General features: G+C 34.4%; 2 protein-coding genes across 2 annotated transcripts; both read right to left on the minus strand.

Moving 5' to 3' along the window:
• Positions 1–9,413: 9,413 nt before the first annotated feature.
• On the minus strand, positions 9,414–10,889 carry LOC128133532 (uncharacterized). The gene is made up of 2 exons (XM_052771005.1): positions 9,994–10,889; positions 9,414–9,899 (listed from the first exon to the last, which is right to left on the minus strand). Exons 1-2 carry the CDS (start codon positions 10,576–10,578, stop codon positions 9,414–9,416), a joined length of 1,071 nt encoding a protein of 356 aa, XP_052626965.1. The 5' UTR covers positions 10,579–10,889.
• On the minus strand, positions 10,747–12,188 carry LOC128133533 (uncharacterized). Its single transcript, XM_052771006.1, has 3 exons — positions 11,921–12,188; positions 11,146–11,839; positions 10,747–11,061 (listed from the first exon to the last, which is right to left on the minus strand). Exons 1-3 carry the CDS (start codon positions 11,977–11,979, stop codon positions 10,747–10,749), a joined length of 1,068 nt encoding a protein of 355 aa, XP_052626966.1. The 5' UTR covers positions 11,980–12,188.
• Positions 12,189–26,652: the final 14,464 nt, after the last annotated feature.

The following is a 26,652-nucleotide window of genomic DNA, read 5'->3' on the forward strand; positions in this document are numbered from 1 at the left end:
TTATCAATTTCAATGTATTTTTTACACATTTCAATAATACCAATAACCATATTTTTTTTTGTTATGATTATGTCATATCTGTAAACGATTATATGTTTTTTATGTGTTTCCCGCGTTTATTGCAAACTATAATCTAGTTTAATAGTATAACTGAATATTTAACTTTTTTGATGAAAAAAAAACTAATAATTTTAGATCATATTTACTTATATAAGTTATTGATAAATGATAATGATAATTAATTTAATCAGATAAAGTCATAAAACATCTATTTATTTGAAATAAAAACAGCTTTATTAAGTAAATTTATTATTTTATGATAAACATAATAACATATAATATAGACTTGTTATAATGTAAAAAAAATATATTTTAAAATTAAAAAAACCACGTAGTTTGTAAATTTAAGAGTGAAAGATGGAGTCTGTGTTTCCAAGCCAATAACCGATGAACAATCTTTGGACTAAGAGACCATGAGGTGTTGGGATTTTGGGGTTTGGGAAAAGCTTACAAGTAAAACAAAAAAAGAAATGCCAAAAAGAAAAAAAGACAAGTAAAGTATGCAATTATCACACCTTTTATCATTGTTTCAACCAATGTCTTCTTCTTTTTCGTTTTAAAATGTGTTTTGACTTGTATATTAAGTACATATTAATAAATCAATATAGGAGAAAATATGTGTATTATTAATATGATTTTTTTTTTAATTTTTTTTAGTTTATTTTAAAAATACATTTTTATCTAGAATTTGACTACTTTTTATTGAGATTTTATTGAAAAAAAACTTTTAAAACTTTTTATTAGTACCACCATATAATAATTATACATGATATACTAGACTAAGGTGTATGTGGTTTCAAAATAAATCTGATTCCAATATATATATATATATATATATATATATATATATATATATATATATATATATATATATATATATATATATATATATATTTCTGTTTTTTAGTGACCTTGACATTAAATATATATATATATATATATATATATATATATATATATATATATATATATATATATATATATATATATATATATATATATTTCTGTTTTTTAGTGACCTTGACATTAAAGTCCGATTTTTTTTAAATTGATTGCTATTTTATTAGATTAGATTTTTTGTTTTTGATTACTATATTTGTTGATACAGATGCTACAAATTGTGGTAAGATGCATTGGAAATGTGAAAAAAAACCATAAAAATCCAAAAGTGGTGTCTGTTTAGTAATTTTCGAGGCATTGGGGATATACGTAACTTAGGATTTTCCACTTTTGAATATTCCCTTCCCTTAACTTTTTCATGAAGATGGTCAAATAAATGTTGCTTTGATAAACAATTCTTTTTGTAAACCAGTACAATTAAATCATATAAACTGAGCAACATGTTTTTTTTTTTATATTAGCAAATCTAATCTATTTTTTGAGTAACATATAATTTCATATATGTTTGCATGAGACTTAAACTTTTAACCTCAAAAAGAAAAAACAACACCTAACTCTTAGGGATAAATTAATTTTCTTTATTCCATAATATATATTAATATGAAGATGGGCTTATGTCTGATATACTACCTCAGGAACAAGGATATTGTCTAGGAACGACAATCACCTAAATTAGTTGCCGTATTTTGTACTGGGCTAGTGGGCTGGTAGTTTTTTCTTTGGGCAAAGAAATGGGCTGGTAATAATCATTAAGAAAAATGTTAAGAACTAGTATAGTATATTTATTTGTGGGATAATGATCCAAAAATGGCAACTAATAACACCAAATTTATCATTAAGTCACTGATGTTTTAATTGTATCCAATTAATCAATAATTTTTTTTGGTTCTATTATACCATTGATACCGGTTGTTACATCCCCGATTTCACGGCCGGAAAATACCGATTTATTTATGCTTTGTTTTAAAATCAGAGTAATCTTTTTTAAGGAAAACAGTTGCGGAAATTGTCCCAAAAACAAAATATGATAAAATTTATCAAAACGTTTCTCAAAGAGAATGTATTTTCATTAAATAATAAAACCTCGGGATGTCATGTTCCGATACAGACCAAAAGCATAAACAATATAAAATAGACCTTACAACAGTTATTTATAACTATTGATCTATAATCCAAAACCTCTGGTTAAGTCCACTAACTTATACTCTTGTGCTATTATCTGTAATGCAGAGAAAATTGAGTGGGTCAGGCTTGGGAGCCTGGTGAGCATATATGGTTTTCAACCCACAGTAAATAATTAATTTAGTTTCATCAACCAATAATAACCCAATTACTCATTCTCGTTATTCTCACTTTACATCCCTAGGACAACTAACACAAGGGACCTAGACTAAGAATATTTCATCGGGGCGACAACACATGCTTCGGGGGTTCCTCAGCAATATAAGTCAAATAAGGCAACCATGAGGGGGATCGAATACAACGAATGAACACCCAAGTTCATTAACACCTTTAGGTTATGAGCCTGCTAGCGTTCCACTGGACTGTCTAGAAAAGTCCGTGGTCGTCATCTAAATTCCGCTAGATGACTGGATTACAACGACATCGAGGCCTCTCATCCTTTTATCACAAGATAACTATCTACCCATGTTCTACCCAACATTTTATTAGATAAAATATACATTTTTAGACATACTTTAAAACCTGTATAGTATGTTCATTCAAAACACATTCCAGATAAAAGATGAGGCACATAAACATAACACATATTTCATAGATAATAAATCATATCTATGAGATTAGAAGATAACATCGATACATTCACATAACACATATACTTAGTACATTCAAACAATACATGTATTAAAATCATGTTTATGAAAGGGACTATACACTCACACATATAAACAACTTTATATTATACACATAGAAAGTAACTACACACTCACACATATAAACAACTTTATATTATACATATAGCATGTATTTCATAGCAAATACTTAGTATTTATGTGTTAGAAGAAAGTAACTACACACTCACACATATAAACAACTTTATATTATACACATAGCATGTATTTCATAGCAAATACTTAATATTTATGTGTTAGAAGAAGGTAACTACACACTCACTTGATTAGAAGATGATCAGATAGCACTACGGCTTGTAGAAGTAGTATTATTCAGTAGATCTGGAAGATTTTCACCAAAAACCGGACTCCTCGCGGACATAGCTTCGGCTCGGAAACTCTTTTCTTCTCGGGATCTTCGGGCTTCGGGATATTTCTTGCACGCAAATCGAGGTAAAACGGGAGAGAGAGGAGAGTAAATAGCAACCCTAAACGGCTGGCCCTTCAAATCTATTTATAGGGCAAATTTGGCCCTTGCCACGTCGTGGCACCTTTTTCCACGTCGTGGGCTTGATCGTCACTGCATGCGTCATCGCAAGTTGCGTCTGGGGGACTCTCGGAGGTGTCAGAAGACTTGCCACGTCGTGGCACTGCTTTCCACGTACAACTTTGGGGTTCGCGCCCCGAACTTTAGAAATTCATAACTTCCGCATACGAACTCCGTTTTCGACGTTCTTTATATCGACGCGAAGGTGAGATTATTCTCTACAACTCTCGTTTAAACTCCATTGGCTAATTTTGACTTTATTTTTAATATATTATAATTATATTACTTATATATTATTTTTAGTAGGCTATGACAGGAAAACTCCGTTCGAAATTCATAACTCCTTCATCTGAACTCCGTTTTCGTCTGTCTTTTTTATCGTTGGAATACTATTGATGAGATCTTCAATTCTCATTTAGAAAGTTTTGGCTAAGTATCACTCGACCTCAATCTCGAGTTTCGGGCTGCATACTGCTAATGCTGAAACTTCGAAAAATCATAACTTCCTCATCCGAAGTCAGATTTAGACGTTCTTTTTATGCACGCTCTCGGTTTAACGTATTCTACAACTTTTATTTAGATCGCTAAAGCCAAATATCGCTCTAACGTAAATTCACTATTTACATCGTGTTGTGTCGTGCCGGTTCTTTCGCGAAACTTCGACAGGTAATAACTTCTTCGTTATAACTCGGATTTCGGCATTCTTTATATGTACGAAATCCTTGTAACATATAATACAACTTAGTTAAGATTAATCCTTCTAAATAATCTTCTATCAAAAAATCATTTTTTTATGTTTATTTTCTCTAAATTGACTAGCTCGGATCTACGGGCGTTACACCGGTGATAATCGGTAGACAACCCACATGAAGTCCACATCATCGGTTGTGTCCACGTAATCAATGATATAATATAATCGAAAAGGAAAGTTTGTTAGTCAGTTAGATACAATTATATAAACTTAGTGACTTAAAAAGAAAATAAAATGGTACTGTTGCTATTTTATAACATTTTCATAGAAAATATTAAAAAACTTTTAAACACCATTTATATATCTAAAATCTTCAATTTTTCCTCGATTTACTTGTTTTAAAAATATTGAGACTAACCGTAAGAAAATTAAGATCTTTTTCAGTAAGAAAATTTTATTTTCTTCTACCATCATTGTTAAACCCATATAACTATTTCTAAAACTTAACAATTTAAACATTATATATTCAAATATATTTAAAATTATTTTTTATTACATTATTTCTTTTGCTAAACAATCCACAACATATAAATTCTTAAATCTTAGAAATGATTATATGGGTTTAGTAATGAAGTTAGACAAAAATAAAAAGTTCTAGTTTAAAAAGATGTTAATTGTCATATGGCTGATCTGAATATTTTTAAGACGAGTAAGTTGAGGTAAAATTGAAGGTTTTGGATATATAAATGATATTTAAAAAATTTAATATTTTCTTTTAAAATAACATAAAATGGCACACCAATAACTTTTTATTTTCTTTAAGTCACTAAACTTATATAATTTTATTCAGTTGACCAACAAACGTTACTTTTCGGTTCTATTGTACAATCGATTACGTGGACACAACCGGTGACGTGGACTTTATGTGGGTTAGTAACCGGCTATCACCGATATCAATCGTCTCTAATAAATGAAAGTTTTTTTTACCACTTGTCAAATTCTCAAGAGTTTTGCCACATGTAATTTTGTAAGAGTTTTAGAATTATTATTTTCCACTTATCATTTTTTAGGAATTTTCATTTTTTAAAATACAATTCCACAAAATTCTAACGAGTTTATAAGGAAAGATAATCATTCTATTAATTTGATAATAAAGTCTCATAAATGCTCTAAAAATATTTGATTTCTTTTATTAATGTTCCAAAAGATTACATTATATTATGTAAAAGTGTTATTTTATAAATTATTTAATGTTTAAATATTAATATTAAATTTTTATTTTTAATAAACTCATGTAGTACACGGGTTTCACACCTAGAGGTATAGTAGAACACAAAAAATAAGTTTGTTGGTAAATTTTGTGTTATTCATTGTCATTTTAAGATATTTTTCCTTCATATGCGCATTTATATGTAGATATTTTTTGTTAGTAAAACTTAAGATTTATCAACACATGTTTACCAAAGGGCCAATGGCCTCTCGGTATGGAGTGACCATCTCATATGAGAGGTCTAAAGTTCAGGTCTCGGTAGAGACATAGGTGGTTATTTAGGAGTAGATTAGTTAGTTTGCTGTTTCAAAAAAAAAAAAAAAATCAACACATGTTTAATTATTACCTCCGTATAAGAAAAGCAAGTTACCCACACATTAACAAAAAATGTCAAATGTCTAGGTAATTTAACTTGTCGGAAAATACCAATTTTGGATAATCATTTTTTCATATTCTTACGTCACTATTAGGGTGTTTCCAATCCACCATCAAACTTCATTTTTGTTCCATTTCTTCTTCTATTTTCCTTCAACTCTACCCAATTTCACTCTCCATTCTTGGAAATATGAATAGTATTCCCCAAAATATGAGGAATATTATTCATATCTCTAAAAATGGAGTTGAGATTCCAGTTTTGGTTGCTAGTTTTAGACTCTCTCATTTTAATTTTTTTTATATATATTTTATGTTTATTTTTATCTATTAATTATAATTTAAATACAATATTTAATATTTGTAATATTATGTTATATACTAATTTATATCAATTAATCATAAATATAGAGTTTAATATTTATTTATCAATTTCATAAAAAAAATTAAACCTTAAATTTCATATATATCCTTGCAAATATTAACAATTACGTATATATCCTTTGAAAGTTTATAATTACTTATATATCCCTATTAACATATTAAATTCTCATTTATATCCAATCTTATAATCTAATAATATATAAATCAATTTAATATAAAAAATATATCTATAAATCAAAAATACATATAAACTTACCAAAATACCCTTTCTAAATATCTCCCAAATTAAAATCTCTTATGTTATTGTTAATCAGCTTTTGGGGGAAAATTTTGGTCTCTCAGTCGTCAGCCATCCCCATTCACTGAGAAGCACCACCAAAACTGAGTTCCATCACTCCCTCTCATCTACCGGTCTCCATCCTCGTGTTCTCTTGTTACCTTTCGCCCTTGTTCGCTGGCACTGGTTCTCCCTTCTTCCTAATCTCGTCCTCACTCATAATCTTGTCCTCACTCATTTAAATCGACTCAAACTGTTTACGAGTTCAGAATCATGAATCGCAATCCCACAATCCGCTTTGATTCATGGTACCTCATGTCAATTTTATCAACTGGGATTTTGAATTATCCACGAAAACGAAAAACCCACAGAAGATTACGATTTCATGTCATCATTTTCTTCGATAATTTGCTCGAAAAAATGAAGAAAACCCTGATTCCATGCTTGTCCCCAAATGGGAATTTTGTCTATTGTATGCAAATTTTGAGAAATTCTCTACGATATTGATACCATTTGGGGTTTTTTAGGATGAGAATTAAGTTTGGAATTTAAAGATGCTTGCTTGCGTTACAATGTGGTTGCTAATCTTTCAAATTGTGTTTTTTTGTCTCTTTGGATCACTGCAAATGGGGGCATCTTTGTTTAGGTTTGGAACTGTGCTTGGTCGGTCGAATGTACAAAAATTGGCATCAAGTATCAAGAGAAACGGGTTCAGGCAACCTAATGACAAATTTGCATGGTATCAAAAGCATTGCAAGACACCTCAGCAACAAGTCTTTGTACGCAATTGATTACTGATCAGAATTCTTCCTTACACCTGATGATTCTCTTCATTCAACTTATAATTTTATGTCAATGAAAACTGTAAGACCCCTCAAAAGAAAGTTCTTTTTCATCACAAGGCAAATATTGTTTTCATTTAGGGCTTGTTATAGTTCATCAACTATCATTGTATGTTTCTTGCAGTTCCCACATCATAATCTAATTGTAGAAGTAGCTTCTCCTGGACTTTATGTTTTAGGCCCTTCTTGATTTCTCATCCAGTTCAAGTTTTGTTACATGTGCCACTCATTTGGCAAAAGATTTATACAGTTCCCAAACACCTAATCTTAAAACATTTCAACAATTTACACCAATTACCACCCTTTCATTCCAACAGCAGGTAATCAATCTTTCTGTCATTTCTTGTTGGATTTATGTATTATATTTATGATTCTGGAAAGGTAATTGAAGATGATGATGATTTTGAACTTGGTATTGTAGCTTGCAGACCCTTTTAGCATTAAAGGTCATGATTGTTAGTAATTTAAAATTAGGATTCAGGGTTAAAATGGGGGACGAAAAATGGTGAGTGGTTTGTGGAAGTGAAGTATCATATTCATATATTCGTTTAGTTTATGGTCAAATATTTATAAAGTTTATATATATAAGTCGTAACTAACAGCTTCATATCAGATTGCCAAGATTGTTAATGTACGCAATCCCATAGAAGCTCCATGCCTTACGAACATTACGTACGGGATCCTTACATCGAAGCACAAGTGAGGGAAGCCGATGAAGATTGATTAAACCATGTTCCAACTATTGGAGTTAAAACGATCGAGTCTTATACAATAATCACATGGAATCAAGCTCTTGTTATCATGACATGCCAAGATTAGTTGATACAAAAAAGGTGTTGCATTTGAAGTAGGGTACTATTCATGTATGAATCAGGAAACCATCTCATAAGTAGAGTGTTATTTTTGAAACACCACTACAAGTAGATTGCTATTTCTAAAAATCTTAGCAAGAAAAAGCCAAACAATGTTTTTTTTATTTATTTCAAACGAAGATGCTAAGGAGTTGGTGTTGTTGTTGTTCTCTTGTCAAAGCAGAGTGTTATTTTTTAGATTAGTCTTTTTCCATCCAGTTTTAGTTGATTTTCTTTATGTTCATCTAAGTTTTGTAGATTTTAATTTTCTGTATTGTAACATTCACAGCATCCTGCTGTTTTTTAATGTTTAATCCATTTTAGCAATTCAGGAAAAATAAAAGTTGCTATTATTTCTTAATTTACCGAGGTGATGATAATTTGGTAACATGTCGATAGTTTACCAGATAGTTTACCATGCGGTTGAAAATGTTTACAGAAATGGTCCCTTTGGCTTAAAATGCTTATAGAAATGGTCCCTCTGGCAGAAATTCATTATAGAAATAGTCCCTATGGCAGACAATGTTTACATAAATGGTTCATGTGGCTGAAAATGCTTACAAAAATTGGCCCTGTGGCAGAAATTCATTACATAATCAGTCCCTATGGTATAAATTCATTACAAAAAAGCTCCCTGTGACAGACAATGTTTTTCAGAAATGGTCCTTATGGCTGAAAATGCTTACAGAAATGGTCCCTGTGGCAGAAATTCATTACATAATCAGTCCCTATGGTATAAATTCATTACAGAAAAGCTCCCTGTGACAGACAATGTTTTTCAGAAATGGTCCTTGTGGCTGAAAATGCTTACAGAAATGGTCCCTGTGGCAGAAATTCATTACATAATCAGTCCCTATGGTATAAATTCATTACAGAAAAGGTCCATGTAATAGACAATGTTTTACAGAAATGGTCCTTGTGGCTGAAAATGCTTACAGAAATGGTCCCTGTGGCAGAAATTCATTACATAATCAGTCCGTATGGAAGAAATTCATTACAGAAAAGATCCCTGTGCCAAACAATGTTTACAAAATTGGTCCATGTGGCAGAACTTCACTACAGATATAGTCCATCTGGCAGACAATGTTTACAGAATTGGTCGTTGTCGTAGAAATTCATTACAGAAACAGTCCATATGGAAGAATATTTTTACAAAATGGTCCATGTTGCACAAATTCATTACTAAAAAAAATCAATGTGGCAGACATTCATTAAAAATATGGTCCCAAAATAAATAAATATATATTAGATCAAATTTTTAAAGGTTTTCCCATGATAAATCCTACCGTGCAGGAAAAAAAATTAAACAATCCATATAGAACTCATTAAATAACTAAAATGTAATCAAAATCATAACAAAAACTCATGATCATTTTTGTTCTTTCCTTTTGCTAGTGGATGCTTCGTCAAACCCTTGAGGCGCGGGATTTTTGCAACTCTTTCCATGGTGTCCATACATACCACAACGCGTGCATCTATGTCTTTTCTTGGGCTCAGCACGTGCTACAATTCTATTCTTTTTAGGTCGTCCAGGTGGCCGTTTTATAATAGGTGGGTATATCTTATCGACTGTGTCTATATGCACCCATTGATCTTTCCCAGGCATTGGACCAATTTCTAAAGCATATGCTTCTTTATATCTCCCAACTGTGAAATATGCATCAACGTATTTGTCCCATCTAGGCTCCCTTGTGAAAGCAATAAAAGCAACTGCATGCACACATGGAAGGCCTGTGACTTGCCATTCTCGACAACTACATTTTTTCTCATCTAATATAACATCCCAACGATTTCCTTTGTAGTTCACTTCTGCTTTATTGTCACTGCTTCTACAAACTTGATATTCACCCAAATTCTATATGAGAAAATAAAACAAACACAAAGTAATATTAGGAAAAGTATACATGTTTAATGCAAAAAATATATGTATATATAGTTCCTTAACTTGCCTTAGTGATTGTCTTGAGATAGTCCCTTGCTTTTGGAACTAGTGGACCTTTCCATTTTTTCACCTTACTCCTTTTCTTGTCAAATCGTTCCATAAGCTTTTCTCTAATTGCATCAAGGAGATCTAGCATCGGTTTATAACGTATGTCACCTACCCAAGAGTTAAAAGTTTCAGAAATATTGTTGGTAATGTAATCACACTTGACAAGTGTGCCAAACTTGCTTCTACTCCATATCTTTTTATGGTGCTCATTCAAATATGCAATTGCATCTTCATGTTTACTAGCAATTTCTTTTAACAATCTATCATGCTTACTAACAGAGTAGGTATTTGCAGCATCCCATAGCTTGCTCATGAAAAAGTCACCTCGAAAATGTTTCTTGAAGTTGCTACACAAATGTCTTATGCATTCTCGATGCTCAACGTTAGGATAAACCTGTGTAATAGCTACTTCCAACCCTTTTTGCATGTCAGAGGAGATAACAAGACCATTAGGTGTACCGATCGCTTTTTCTAGTGACTTGAGAAACCAGGTCCATGATTTTGTATTCTCTGACTCAAGCACAACATAGGCTATTGGAAACATACCATTGTTGTCGTCTATACTTGTGGCAGCGGCTAACACACCATTAAATTTCCCTTTCAAATGACATGCATCAAGCCCAATGTAAGGACGACAACCAACAAGAAACCCGTTGGAGCATGCTGTTAATGATATAAAAAAGCATAGGAAATGTTTCTTGTCACCCACTGTCTATAAATCAATCTCCACGACACTTCCTGGGTTTCTCTTTTCAAGTTCCTGTTTAAAATCATATATATGTACATAAGAGTCATCCCACTTTCCATACATGTCAGTATAAGCTTGTTCTCTTCCTCTAAATACTCTCATATATGGCACTTCAACATTGTAGCTATGCATAAGCCACTTTTTTAGGTCGGCAGGAGAGACATCGCCTTCAGATTTCAACTTGTCGGTTACAACATCAGCAATCCATCCTTGAGTGGCATGTTTGTTACCACACTTGTTGCTTCGAGTACAAGAATGAGTTTCTACAAATTTCTTAACCTACAAAATTGCATAAAAACATATAATTATGTTAACATAACAACAATGTCGACAAATGTAGTATTTCTCAAATTTCATACTTACTTCAAAAGTAACTCCATCTTGTGTAACAGAAGCATGAATTCTCCACTTGCACTCTTTATCTCCACAACATGCTGTAAGTCTTGTCAAATCACTTTTCTCAATATTATACTCAAATTCATTTATTAGTGCATAATGGTTTAATGCTCTTCTAAAAGCAATTACACCTGGGAATCTAGAATTCACTTTCATAAATGGATTTGATTTACTATATGCATAAGTTTCACCATAATCTAGAAGCTCAGTTTCATTATCGGAATTATGAGGACTATGATAGCTTTCTTGACTTGGACAAATTGAGTCTGTCTCATTTTCATCATCAGGTTCATCAATAACGTGATCTTGAGAACTAAACTGTTTAACCTTATATCTTAATTTTTCGGTTGTCGCATGAATTGTTACTTCTTTCTCCTCATTATACATGCTAAGCATCACCATGAACCTCTCATCATTATCAAGTTCAATAAAGCATTGCTCTTTTGCATGTTTGTCAACAAATACTATTGACAAAACAATATCACTTTGTGATGGATAATGTTTTTTCACCTCTTCAACTAGATGATCAAAGTCATACGAACATGTGTCTATATAGAGAGATTTTGTAGATCCAAAACAATATACTTGCCTACACGAGTTCCTCGCTAACCGAAAGAAGCCTCCATATTTTAGTTTAAACTTGTATTTTGATATTAAAGCCCTGACAACCATAATGAAAAGAAAAATTAATGGAATTGAAGTGCCACATAAAGTATCATTCATCTTGATTGCAAGAACTTACTCAATTATCGGTGATTGAGCACTTATTTCCCATGTTAGTGTATCAATCTCATCATCCATCAAAAGTAATTGAATAAAAAACAAATTATTTGCTGCCCTTATAAGAGGAGGAGAAGGAAAAAACGAGATTACAGTGAACAAAATGCAAAAACTAATCAAATGTACAACCAAAATTAATTAAATCAGAAAAAGGAATTACCTATGATAAAAAAACGGACTTGATTAGTCCACTGCAATGAAGAAACGTGATGATGATGAAGACGTGATGATGAAGAAGACGTGAGGATGGAGACCCAAACCGTTGATAGATGATAAAAAAAATCACGTTGTTGACGTATGACGATGAGTATCAGGTTGTCGACGTATGATCAGGAGCATCAGTTGTAGACGAATGATCAGGAGAATCAGGTTGTCGATCAGGAGAATCAATTGTACACGTATGATCAGAATTGTAGACGTATGATCAGGAAGAGAATCACGTTGCTAACTTTCTCATAATTATTTAAATTTAATCTTTATTTTAGAAAAGGGTATTTTGGTAAGTTTATATGTATTTTTGATTTAGAAATATATTTTTTTATATTAAATTGATTTATATATTATTAGATTATAAGATTGGATATAAATGAGAATTTAATATGTTAATAGGGATATATAAGTAATTATAAACTTTCAAAGGATATATACATAATTGTTATTGTTTGCAAGGATATATATGAAATTTTGCCAAAATTAAATATATACTAAAGACTTGAAACATGGTAACATAATTTATAAAATATAGTAATCAAATATCATTGTGATGTTGATATATTTATTATAAATATAATATTATTTATTTAATAAATATTTATAGTAAAGTAATAACTAATTTAAATTTATTATATATAAACATTTTATTTATGAGTATGTAATTTATAATATTTTTGTAATTAAAAAAATATAATACATATTTGTTAAAATGTAATTAGTAGAGGATGTATTTGAATATATATATATATATATATATATATATATATAATATATATATATATATATATATATATATATATATATATATATATATTATAAAAATGGAATATTTTAGGAATATATTTTTTGGTGTAAAAATAGGGTAAAAAATAAAATAGGGTTGAAGATGAAACACTATTTACCCTATTTTTTATTTCATTTATAGGGGAAAAAAATAGATGCGTTGAAGATAGTCTTACTAATTAGGGTATAGTTCCAAGATTTTTAAAGTTTAAATATTCTTTTTATATTCATATTTAATTGTCATTTAGATACCACGTAAAATAATAGATTGTTTGGATTATTTGATGATCCAAATAGCAATTAATATTTAATATAGAGAATAATTAAATCTTAAGAACCTTGTGCATAAATACTACGATTTAAAAAAAAAAAAAACCCCTACTATGGCTATAAATCTATTATGGAGTTATGGTTATACTTTTATATTTTAATGTGTACCTAAAAAGAAAGAATTATACCGATAAAAAAAACAATGACACATATGGTCACTAATTTATATTATGGCCCCAGTTTTTATTCGTGACCATTGCGTTATCTGTACTAATGTTGGAACAAATTGTAGCCATTTATTTTGGAAAATATCTCAATTAATGACTAATGTTAAAGGGAAATGCAAATTGACATCTATCACCATTGTTGTAGGGGAGGGGCTGCAAACGTCATCCAAATTCTAATTGATTTTGCGCATCCTTGATCCATGTCTATTTGGAATTGCTAGAAACTGTTTTCAAATTCCAGTCGACAGTGGGATTCGAACTTTTGAGTACTGGTTCTCAAACACAGATCCTAATGGAAAATGTTAGAACCAATTCAGAATAGATGGAATCGGTTTTTGGAACAGATTGTAGTCATTAATTTTTGGAACATATCCTAATAATGATTTTGGAACAGATCCAACCGTTGCAAATTAAGGTTTTCGTCGTTTGAAACATTCACTTTTTGAAGAAAATATGCAATTGTATTATTGTTTTTTGTGATTACCGAAATCAGTTCTGTGTAAGACCTTCCTGTATACTGAGCACGGATCCTCTCGTGCACGACCGTACACACCATCCCGACCAGTCGTTGTCGATCGTGGTCGTGTTCCTTCGTGTTGCAGACAACGAATGTAAACAACCAATCAAAATGTTTCCTCCATTTTTTTTTTCCAAAAGCTCAATACTTGTATAAATCTAATAAATCCCTCAATTTTCATCACATGTTACTCTTATTTTATAAACCAAAAAACACATGGATGATTTGTAATTGTTAAAATTTCTTTGACTCGGATGATTATGAGTAATTCTTCGCAACCTGCTTCAATGTTGTGCAACACATTCACGATGAAGAAAGTTCGGATGTTGCTCGTACAAGGGCGGTCGTTAATCGTGATCGCCAAGCCACACACAACTTATTGGTACGTGATTACGTCGCCGATAATTGTCTTTAAAATGATGACGCGTTTGAACGTCGTTTCTGTTTAAATAAGGCTATATTTTTACTTAGTAATGCTTTAGAAGCCCTTTATGATTTTTTCAAACAAAAATCCGATGCTAGAGGAAGAGTGGTTTTAGTAGTATACAAAAGTGTGCGGCTGCGCTTAGATATTTGGGATACGGTATAACATTTGATGCATCCACGAATACTTCAAAACATCCGAGAGGACCGCAATTGATTGTGTAGATTGGTTTTGTGCACCTGTGTATGAGGTTTTTCATCAAGAATATTTGCATAAACCTACTCCACGTGATATTGAGAGATTATATTCAGCTCATGAAGAGAGGCATGGATTTCCGGGTATGCTTGGCAGTCTAGATTGTACGCATGTTGCTTGGAAAAAATGTCCAAATGCATGGCGTGCTCAATTCACTCGAGGAGATATAGGTGAACCAAGTATAATCCTAGAAGTTGTCATATTTCAGGATTTATGGATATGACATTCTTTTTTTGGAGTCGCAATGTCTAACAATGACATTAATGTTCTTGGTCACTCCACTTTTCAACGATCTTTAGACCGGCAAACACATGATATGATGTTCACAGTGAACGAACATTCGTACAAATATGGTTACTACCTCGAAGTGAAAATGAAAAGTTGTTCACAAAGAGACAGGAATCAACGATGAAGGATATCGAGAGAGCATTTTGAGTTCTCAAACAGACATGACATGTGGTGAAATACACTACACGATTTTGGGATAAGGAAAGAATTAAAAAATGGTCCTAACATTTATTATAATACATAATATAATCATTGAAGATCAAGGTCGAGCGATTTACACGTATGATCCGGACGACATCGTCATCTCGTTTGAAGAGTTCGTACCCGAAATGAATGAATTTTATGACGAGTCGTTGAAATTCATAACAACGAATGTGTTTCAATATTCGAGAAGATATCGTAGATTATTTGTACCAAGTAAACATGAACGAAGATTAATTTTTTTTACTTATGTTTTTTGTTTTTTGTTTTTTTTGTTTTTTTTTTAGGTTATTTAAGTTAATGTAATGTTTTTTTTATTCTAGGTTAATTAAGTAATGTAGTTTGAATTTGTATTTTTATTTTTATAATTAATGAAAAACTAGTTTAAAAAAATCAATGTTTTTATTTTTTATTTTTTATTTATTTTTATTTTTTTATTTTTTTTATTTTCAACAAAATATAATTTTATTGTATTTTTGAATTAAAAATAATAATAAAAAAATGATGTGGAATGGTTAGTAGTTGGTATCTCATAGGTTTAGTGGTAATTAGTGGTGATTACGTAACACCCACTACTATAGTGGTTAGTGGTGGATATAACAGATAACTTAAGAGGTTTGAAAATGCTCTTTGTGTTTTTTAGATTTGTTATCTTTATTTGCGCTAAGTATTTCTTCCAACGTTATAGATTTTATGTTTTACTAACAATGTCGCATTGGACACAAGACAACGTTTTGACATGTTGGCTACCATGCCGATTACAGAAAATCAATAATATTTTATTGAATATGATTGAAAGATGAGTCAATATTTATAAAAATCCTGGCATTAATCTCTTACTAAACACATGAGGATGTATTTTTCCCCTTTGTATCTCATGTTGGAGACACGTACAATGGAAAGTTTCCCAAAAACAAAATACAAAATTACATAGAAAATAATTAGTTGTTTAAAAAAAAAGTTATCATTACCAAGTAGTTGTTGAAGATGAATATCGGGTGAATGGGTGATGTAGTTTGGACCCTACTGTATAAATGAATCTCCATATCAAAAGACATGGGGTCTTCATAAAGGGGACCGTCACTAATAAGAGAGGCATTGGTGGCAACGGGAGTCGTCATGGGCTTAGCATCAAGTAGACCCACACGAGAAACACTCTCAGGAGCATATTTGGCCTGGCTGAGGAAGAGACCGTGTGGAAGTGACATCGCCTCGAGGCCAAGGAAATACCTCAAGCGCCCAAGATCTTTAATACGGAACTCAGCATGAAGCTTGGCAATAAAGCTAGATATAACGGAAGTATCAGATCCAGTGAGGATAAGGTCATCCACATACACCAACAAGTAAAGAATGCAGCGATCCCGAAGAAAAACAAATAAAGATGGGTCACCCGACTACAAGAGAATCCATTAGTAACCATAAAAGAGCTAAACCGATGAAACCACGCACACGGGGCTTGCTTCAACCCATAGATAGCTTTGTTGAGCTTGCAAACATGATTAGGAAACCGAGCATCAACGAACCCCAGGGGTTGCTACATATAAACTGTATCACCCAACTTGCCATGTAAAAAGGCATTATTAACATCAAGTTGATGCAGCTGCCACCCCTTAACAATGGCGAGAGAAAGAACAACATGGATCGTGGCAGCTTTGACAACAGGATTGAAAGTATGCGAAAAATCAAGTCCCGGCACCTGACTAAAACCTTAGGCAACAAGATGAGCCTTGTGCCGCTCAATAGAACCATCTGCCCGATACTTAGTACGAAAAGACACCTGCAACCAATAATATTAGAGTGAGGCGGACGAGGAACCAACGTCCAAGTATTAGTGTGGTGCAACGCATGCATTTCGAAGCGCATATCATTACACCATTTAGGGTCATGCAAGGTAGTGACTTGAGAAACCGGATCCGAAGAAGAGAGGATAGCCGATAACAGACCACAGGACCGAAGGTGCATAAGATCTACCCGATAACGTGGCTTAAAAATCCCTGCCTTAGCGCTAGTGGTCATGGGGTGTGGTGATGGGGGGGGGGGGGGCACTTCGGGCTCGGGAGGGGCTAAAGCAAACTCGTTAGTGGCATCGGTGTCTGAGTCGGGCCCAAAAGAGCTGTCGGAAGAAAAAGAGCTTGATCCGGTGAGGGCCGGTTCGGCATCGGCATCAGGGACGGGATCGATGGTTGCTGAGGGAGGCTCGGTGACCTCAGGTGTAACAGAAACGGGCTCCAGGAAAACTGCACATGGAGCAGTGGGCAGAGATGGGGCAACTGACCTTGGTGGAGCCATAAGCGGAGAGGAGGGCATCGGGATACTTGAAACATCTCCAAAAAACTCATGTAAAGGAAAAGAGGCCATAGCAGACGTGCCGGAAGACCCACCAAAGGGAAAATAAGTCTCATCAAACTGGGCTTGTTGAGTAATAAAGATGCATGAGGAAACCGGGTCAAGACATTGATAGCCTTTATATTGTGGATGATAACCAATGAAGATGCATGGTATACTCCGAGGAGAGAGTTTATGAGCTGCATAATCACGCAAATAAGGATAGACGTGACATCCAAAAGGACGGAAAGTGTCATATGAGGGCACCTAATGAAACAACACCTCAAATGGCGACTTCATGTCAAGAACCTTAATGGGCAACCGATTAATAATAAACACGGCGGAGCTAAAAGCATGCACCCAATAACACGTAGGAATGTGCCTGTGAAACATCATAGCGAGCCCAATTTCCACAATATGACGATGTTTCCGTTCGGTCCGCCCATTTTGTTGTGGGGTATACGGGCATGATATTTTGTGAAAAATCCCATGTTTTAGCAAAAGAATTTTAACATTTTTGTTCAAAAATACGGTACCCCCATCACTGTGAAAGGTTTTAATTTTAGTGGAAAATTGCGTTTCAACAAATGTAATAAACATCTCAAACACCATATAAAAGTCCGATTTGGACTTAAGCGGATAAAGCCATGTGAACCAGGAAAAATCATCAACAAACGTCACATAATAGTGATAAGAATCAACCGAAGTAACCGGAGATGGGCCCAAAGGTCACAATGCACCAAATCTAAAACACAGGCGGCACATTTATCATTATTATAAAAGGGTAAGCGATGTGATTTCGCTAGTTGGCATGATGAACATACAACCAGTTTAGGTAAAATAGAAGACACCAAAAGAAGTCGAAGTTTATTTAACAAAGAAATTGTGTCAAACGACACATGACCCAAACGGGAATGCCATAACTCAAAAGAGGCCTTCGATCCATTTCGAGCAAAGAAAGCACGCGCCACCGGTTTATTAGGAAGAATGTAGAGCCCATGATCACATCATCCGCGAGTTAGAGCCCGCTTCGTTTCCCGGTCCTGAATTTCACAATAATATTTGAAGAAAAGAACATCCACGTCATTATCATAAATTATCTGGCCAATGGAGAGTAAATTTTTCGAGATATGGGGAACCACTAATACATCCCATAACCGAAGTCCATTAGCAAGAGAAGAATGTCCAATAGATAAAATATGAAGAGTATTACCATTACCAAGTTGAACCGAGCCATCACCATTGAACGGTGCGGGTTGAGAAACCGATCCTAAGGAAGACACCATATGATCTGAGGCACCAAAATCAACATACCAATCCGGGTCGAGAGTATTATTGACATTACATTTGGCTAGAAAGGCTTTCACCAAGTCGGTGTCATTCACGGGGGCCGAAGAGGCAAACGAGGACAGTTGCGGGCACTGATTTGAATAATGGCCATTGGTACCATATAGTTAGCAATGAGGGGAAAAACGCCCATGGCCACGACCACTGCGAGTGCCGCCACCATGAGGAGCCCTACGAGCTCGCCCAACAGCCGTTGAGGTGCGCCAGGGAGAAGTCTCGGCAGTGAAAGCAACGGGAGGCGGCGATGAACCATGAAGCGATGTAAGAAACATTTCATGCCCCTCGGCTTGGGCAAGCAAATCATGGAAAAGATGAGCATGATGGTACGTACGAATCGCCATAGAAAAGGATTCAAAACAACCACCAAGACCATATAAAAACCAATGGCACTTGTCCAATTCATCAATCGTGTGACCAATGGCCGCTAGTTGATCACAAATAGCCTTAAAATGACGACCATAATTCGAAACAGAAGCGGTACCTTTAGAAAGGAAACGGAGTTGATCACGAAGATTCTGAACCCGCTCCATAGAAGTGTTTCCGTAGGCGGACTTGAGAGTCGTCCAAATAGCATAGATGGTGAAGAGACCCACCACCTCAGAAAATGCCTCATCGGTCAGAGATGCTTGAAGCAAAATGAGGGCGCATTGGTCCGCGACTTGCCACTCCACAAACTCCAAGTTTATGGTGGTCTTGTAATCAACAGTAATAGATGATGGTGGGGCATTAGAAGAGCCGTCAACATAGCCAAAAAGTTGTTGATTTGAGAGGAGTGGGGTCATTTGATCACCCATAGAAGGTAATTAGTGGAGGAGAGGCAGATTGTGATGATGTGATGGATGGTGTTCATGGGAAGGGTGGTATCATTGGGGTTGGATGTTGACATGATGAAATGACGGTGGTGATGGAATTCCGGTGAGAGGGGAAGATGAAAACCGAAAAGAAGAGGAGGAATCAAAAGTTTAATGAGGGAGAGGAAGTGAGGAGTTGGCTCTTGATACCATGTGTAAATGAATCTCCATATCAAAAGACATGAGGTTATGCTCATTATATAGTGGAGATAATTACATATAAGCCCCATAAAGAATACAAAGAGACATACAATAGTTACATATAACCTACACAAAGAATACAAAGAGACATAAAAATAAATATAGTCTAATACCTACCTTTTTTTCGATGGAAAATGATCAAGGAGGTAACCAATTGTTGATTTTGTTCACATTTGGTTTTTATGTATGCAATATATCATCGAACTTGTTGTTTACATTCACCACAACCCTTTTGATTGGCTATCATTTGTGATAGCCAATCAAAGGGGATATGATGAACACAAACAACAAGTTTGATGATATATAGCTGGTCAATATAATGTTATGTGTTTGCTAATCATCAATGATGAAAATATATACATTAGAAGGCTATTTGTAGCCATTTACAACAGATGGAAAGGAGAAGATTATGGACCTAAACTTGGCAAGATATAACAATAATATATTGACCAGGAATAAATCAATGTCATTAAATTTAAATTATCAATTTGAATCTTTTGATTGATCTGTAATATGCCCCCGCAATATGGAGGATCCGTTGGAGAGTCCAATCTTGGACCGTAGATGAAGAAATGTAGAGCGAGGCAGCAACTTGGTGAGAGCATCTACAGGTTGATCTGTGGAGTTGATAGGAGCACTCGAAGGGAGCCATTGATGTCTTTTTCTCGCATTAAGGGATAGTCTAAGGAAACATGTTTCATCCTATAGTGGTAAACTGGGTTGGAACACAAATATGTGGCTCCTATATTGTTGCAATAGAGAGTAGGAGGGTGATCTATGGTTGTACCAAGTTTGTGGAGTAGATTCTCTACCCAAGAGACTTCTGCCGCTACATTGGCAAGAGCCTTGTACTGTCCCTTCGTAGAAGATCGGGATACCGACTTTTTTTTGGTAGATCGCCAAGAGATAATGTTTCCTCTAAGATATAATAAGTATGCTTTAATGGATTGACCGACGGTGGAAACACCACCCCATTATCTACGATGTCCTTGAGGTCAAGCGTAGTTTCCTGTTTTAGGAATAGACCATGATGTATTGTTCCTTTTAAGTAACGAATAACTCGTTTTAATGGTTGTCATTATGTTTAATAAGGAACATGTGTAGACTGAGATAACTTGTTAACTGTAAATGAAGCATCAGGTCTTTTAAATCCAAGATATTGAAGGGAGCCCACTAGTTTGCGATACAGAGTCGGGTCAACCAGGGGAGAGCCATACATTAGGGAGAGAACAACTGATGAGGATAGGGGAGTAACAACTTATTTTGCACCATCCATGTGAAAGTGGTGAGAAGGTCTTAAATGTGACGATGTTGAGAGAGGAAAAGACCGGAAGTGGTAGAAATAACCTCTATGCCAAGGAAGTGATGTAATGGACCAAGTTCTTTGATAGATAATCGTTGGGAAAGAATGTGGAAAAACTGGTCCAAGAAGGTAGGGTTATTATTGGTGAGGATGATATCATCAACATAAACCATGAAGTAACATGTGACACTATCGTGATTATAAATGAAGAGGGATGCATCGGCCATACATTTGTGAAACCCAACGGAGGTAAGAAAGGTGGCGAGCTTAGTGTACTAAGCACGAGGTGCTTGTTTAAGGCCACATATAGATTTTTTGAGTTTACATATGTGGTTAGGGAATTGGAGGTGGATATAATCCGGAGTTTGGATCATGAACACGTCTTCATTCAAAGTTCCATGGAGAAACGCATGCGCCACGTGCACTTTCTTCGTGGTTCCATCCAGAGTTTGCTATGTGTCACACTTATGATGGTCCACGTCTCCCTAATCTCGACGAATTTGGATGTTCGGTGTGTGCGTTGAGCATGGCGTGCACTTGGCATACACCTCTAAATATTTTATTAGAATTCATCTTCCTTATGAGAATCTTGTTTCTTACCATGTTTATATATTTGTGTAGCTCTCTACTAGTACTAGAACTTTCCTTAAGGTTGGATTGCCAAATTTTTACTTTTATTTTTAACGCTTATTTTATATTTTTCTAAAAATCGTATTTTTTTCATACGAACTCCGTTTTTGACATTTTTCCTTTCAAAGTCCTTATCTTATGGGGTACTACAATTTTCCTTTTCGTGACGTTAGTTCGAACTCAACCGATTTATTTGTGCCAATTTGACGTTAACAACGTTATTAATGCGGTTGATTTTTATCTTTTAAAAAAATAATAACTCATCCAATCCGAGTCACTCATATTTGACCTTATTATTTTCTAACTGATCATATTCTTCTTTCAATATGAAAAGCTCTTTTATCGTCGGTGGTTAATGAAAATCTCTAGTGACGATTGGTGATAGTAAATTCCCAACTTTCACAGTAGCCAACTCAACTAGAAGTGCAAAGTAATTAGAATGTATCAATAAACACAACATGCTATCCACCTTATGTAGTGTGCTAGTGATAACTAAAAGGATCATTGTCTGTTGACTCTTGAAACTCTCAAGATCAGTACGACACCCACTAGCTTCGTAACATATAATTTTTCTCTCAAGAAACATTCCTTGACGATGCAAAATGAACATTCAAAAGTTCATGCGGATTTATGACAAGAAAACACTTCATAGAATAGGTCTCAGTTTATCTTTTGTTTCTCGATCAATGAGAACATCACAACTCCAATTCTAAATGTGCTAAAGTAAGAAAATATTATTACTGAACATATTACAAGGGGTTATCATCCTTCTTAGTTTGGAATAAGTTTCAAGATATGATTCATAGTTAAAAGAGCATGGCTCTAAAACTAGATTTGGAATGAAGCTTGAGTTATCTATGATCGAACCATTTCCAACAATGTTCGTGTAACAACCCAAAAATCATAGGGTAAAAATTTCATTTTTATTATAATCAAAACACTCATGTAACATTTATTTATTATAATCAAAACACTCATTTAACATTTATTCAAGCATTTAATAGCATTTCAAAATGAAAAAATTATCAGAGTTCATTCCCAAAATCACTCATTTTGAGCACACAGTTCAAATAAACACACAGTTCGAATAAACACCCACAGGTTGCGAGCCTACTAGTGTTCCACTGGACTGTCTAGAATAGTCTGTGGTCGTCATCTATACTCCGCTAGATGACTGGATCATCAATAACATCTATAACGAGGCCTCTCATTATTTTATTTTGTCACACAGCAACTATTACATCTACCCATGTTTTACCCAACACATTTTGTAGATATAAAATACATATACAGTTTAAATCATTGAAAACATGTATAAAACGTTCATCCAACATAGATAGCAAGTATTCAGATAATATGCACACATAACACGTAATTTATATAAAATACTTCATATCTATGTGTAAGTTGAAAGTAATTATGCACTCACCTGAGTAGTTGGTGACTCAGCACTTGGACAACGCTTCGATACTCTCAAAACGATATTCCTTCGATAAAACCTAGTACCAATGCCACTAGGGTTTAGTCTACCGATAACCGCGACAAATTAATTCGTCTGACTATTATTATTATTATACAAGCGTTAATAACACTCAATATAACTCATAATAATAGCCCAAATAATTATTTTAAGGACCTAATAACATTCCTATAATTATTTGAAATCTATATTAAAAATTGCGTAAGCGTAGCACACTTACAGCGAATTTTATCGAAAACCGGAACTTATTTGGAGCAGCGTTTCGAAACCGAAAGGCTCTTTTTCTCGGGACTCCGGGAGCCTCGAGGCTTCCCTCGGGAGCTAGGGATTTTATCTAGGGCTTAGGGGTGGTTTGGGAGCTAGAGAGATAAGGAGAATGGTGTGAAAAATGAAGGCTGCTCTCGCAGCTATTTATAGGCTGCTGGCTTCGGACTACGCTGGGCGTACTCCTCGGATAAGACCACCAGCTCGGACCCAGCTGTCTTGCACCCATCGGATGGATCAGATCGGACCTACGCGGGGCGTAACTTCTTCGGACGTGAGGCGTACTACGAGGGTGGCGTGTCACAATCCGAAGCGAAGCATTGGTCAACAAGCAACGGCCCAGATGCAGCCATGTCATCAACCTCGCAACAGACTTCGCAATTTCGTGCTTCAACTTTAAAAATTCGTAACTTTCGCATACGAGCTCCATTTTTGACGTTATTTATATCCACGCGAAGGTCGGAACGTAATCTACAACTTTTGTTTAGACTTTTTCGGCTAATTTTGATTCGATTTTAAATTTTATATTATTAACAGGCCGAGACAGGATTGGTCCGTTAAATCCTCATAACTTCTTCATCTGACGTGCGTTTTCGCCCATCTTTTTCTCGTTACGCTACTTTTAACGAGATCTTCAATTCTCTGTTTTAGGTCATGTCGGCTAAAAACCGCTCGATCTAATATTCGAATTTCGGGCTGTACACTGCTAACTCGAAACTTCGAAAAATCATAACTTCTTCATACGAAGTCAGATTTGGGCGTTCTTTTTATCGATGTTCATAGTTTAACATATTCTACGAATTTCATTTAGATCGCTAAGGATAAATCTCTCTCTATCGTAAATTCACTATTTACGCTTCCCGGTATCGTGTCGGTTCTGTCGTGAAACTTCGACGGGTCATAACTTCTTCGTTATAACTCGGATTTCGGCGTGCCTTATATCCCCAGAATCCTTGTTTCGACCACTACAACTTTATATAAAGATATCGGGCTTATCTCACACTTTAATTTTCACGTTTATTTTTATTATTTATTAATTATACATTAATAATTAAATAATAAACACATAAACACACATAATTCACATAATACTCAAATATTTCATGTTTATTACTTCAAAAAGAGTTACAATAGTTGACCTAGACTATTACATTGACAAAAATGCTTAGCCCTGAAACCCGGGCGTTACAAAATGGTTTAGGAACCGTAAACTCCATTTAGGAGTGAAATGGTGCCCTAATCCCTTCCATAGACATATACTTCATGTAGAAAAGCTTCTAGGGACTTTTAAGGCTTCAAATCATCAAATGGTAAAAAGAGGAGGAGCTTACAGCCGTAAAATCAAGGTTTTACGACCGTAAACTCATTTGTTGATGACCATAAAAGCATAAACTCCATGATGGAGTTTTCCTTGAACCCCAAGCATACTAGCCATGTCCTACAACACTTAGATGCAATCCTTGGGACTTATAACACTTATATAAGGTGTTTAGCATGTCCTAGGGTGTCTTAACTTTGTTTATTAGTTGTTTAGAGACTAATTGGATACATATATGTGATATTATATGACAACTAGGATCCTTGTGTGTGTTCAAGACTTCACTTGACACCTAGCAATCCTATTTCGTCAGTTTATCCATACCACTCACTACAGGTGAGTTCATACCCCTTAATCAATGGTTTAAATATTTTAAAATGCTTTTATGGGGGGGGGGGGGGGGGATACAAGTTGAATACTTATAGTTATTATATCAATCACATGTGATTAATAACTACCAAACCAGTAGTTTCTTACTGTTCAAACTGTTTACTAAACTGTTTTACAAAATCTTATACTTGTCAAATACTTTTACTTAAACTCTTTTATACTTATTGTCAAATGCATGCCTATGTATGTATAGTTATATATGTAATGTTTAAAGGGCTTAGGAAGGCTAGCTCGCTTTATCTCCTTTTCCTCGTTGGGATGTGGCTTTAGGGCATCAGTTATTCGTCCGAAGGTCGTCTATCTATTAGTTATATATTATGTATACATATATAGACATAAAAGTTCTTTCAACCAGTTCCATACCTTTGGGTAGCAAGGGTTTACAATCATGATCATACATTACTAGTAAGCTACCATAGGGGTAGTTTAGGAAGATACTAAAACTATTACTAGAACAATGAAACATACAATGAGTCAGTTCATTCATGAGTCAATACGGGTAGTACACACAATTCATTACTATTCATGCTAGATAGAGAGAGAACACACATTACAGCTAGCACACGCAGAACATTTCAGTACATACAGGCTAGACAGAGAAAGAGTACACTTTACAGTTAGCACATTCATTTCATATACATTTATGTAGTTATGTGAACCATTAAATGGGTCATGGCACTTCCTACCATGACCGTTTTTGTATCCAGAATCTCCTTAATTGGGGAGCATATGAGATTGCGTATAGATCTATACTGGATTGACTATCCTACACCTTGCTGCTCGCTACAATGGGACTTGCAAGTCTACGGGTGCCAAATGTCATTTCTTACGGCGTATTAAATCGTCGTTTTAGTAGAGTCGGTAGCAGGATACAGGTCGATCACATGTTACTTTAAATATCATTTGGTTTAAGGTAGTTAGTACAACAGTAGTTACTTATTACAAATACTACGGTACTATGATTTTTCCCATTACATTCACTTCGTGAATATTCACACGATGCACGGTAATGTAAAAACTATATTTTTGGTTAATGATAGTCAGAATTGGGAAAATACACACTCTTACAAGAGACACACACCGATACTAGATGCCTTGGTAGAATGCTAAAATTAGTAGAAAACCTAGGGTTTTCTAGGAGAGTCCAAAAATTTTACAAAACACCTTACAAAACATTTTACAAATGCTTTCATACAAACACACACACTAATATACTTATGATCTCACCAACTTTAAGCTGATACTCGCTTTCAAAATAACTTGTATTCTCAGGTCACCAATAGACAGGTACAGGTGCCAGGTTTTGAGAAGATGGAGTTCGTTCAAGACTCGTCTTTTATTTTGATATGTATATTTTGGTGTCTATATAACTTGACAGAACACAATTGTATGAAATTATATTATTAA

This window comes from Lactuca sativa, chromosome 4 (assembly GCF_002870075.4).
Source record: "Lactuca sativa cultivar Salinas chromosome 4, Lsat_Salinas_v11, whole genome shotgun sequence".
Lineage (NCBI taxonomy): Eukaryota > Viridiplantae > Streptophyta > Magnoliopsida > Asterales > Asteraceae > Lactuca > Lactuca sativa.

What these genes read in the sequence shown, in the direction of transcription:
- LOC128133532 (XM_052771005.1), bottom strand. Translation starts at nt 10,578, where the DNA reads ATGTTTCCAATAGCCTATGTTGTGCTTGAGTCAGAGAATACAAAATCA. An exon ending in ATCTCAAGACAATCACTAAG is followed by an intron (nt 9,900 to 9,993) that starts GCAAGTTAAGGA and finishes TTTCTCATATAG; the next exon opens with AATTTGGGTGAATATCAAGT.
- LOC128133533 (XM_052771006.1), bottom strand. Translation starts at nt 11,979, where the DNA reads ATGGATGATGAGATTGATACACTAACATGGGAAATAAGTGCTCAATCA. An exon ending in GCTCAATCACCGATAATTGA is followed by an intron (nt 11,840 to 11,920) that starts GTAAGTTCTTGC and finishes TATGGTTGTCAG; the next exon opens with GGCTTTAATATCAAAATACA. An exon ending in AAGATGGAGTTACTTTTGAA is followed by an intron (nt 11,062 to 11,145) that starts GTAAGTATGAAA and finishes GCAATTTTGTAG; the next exon opens with GTTAAGAAATTTGTAGAAAC.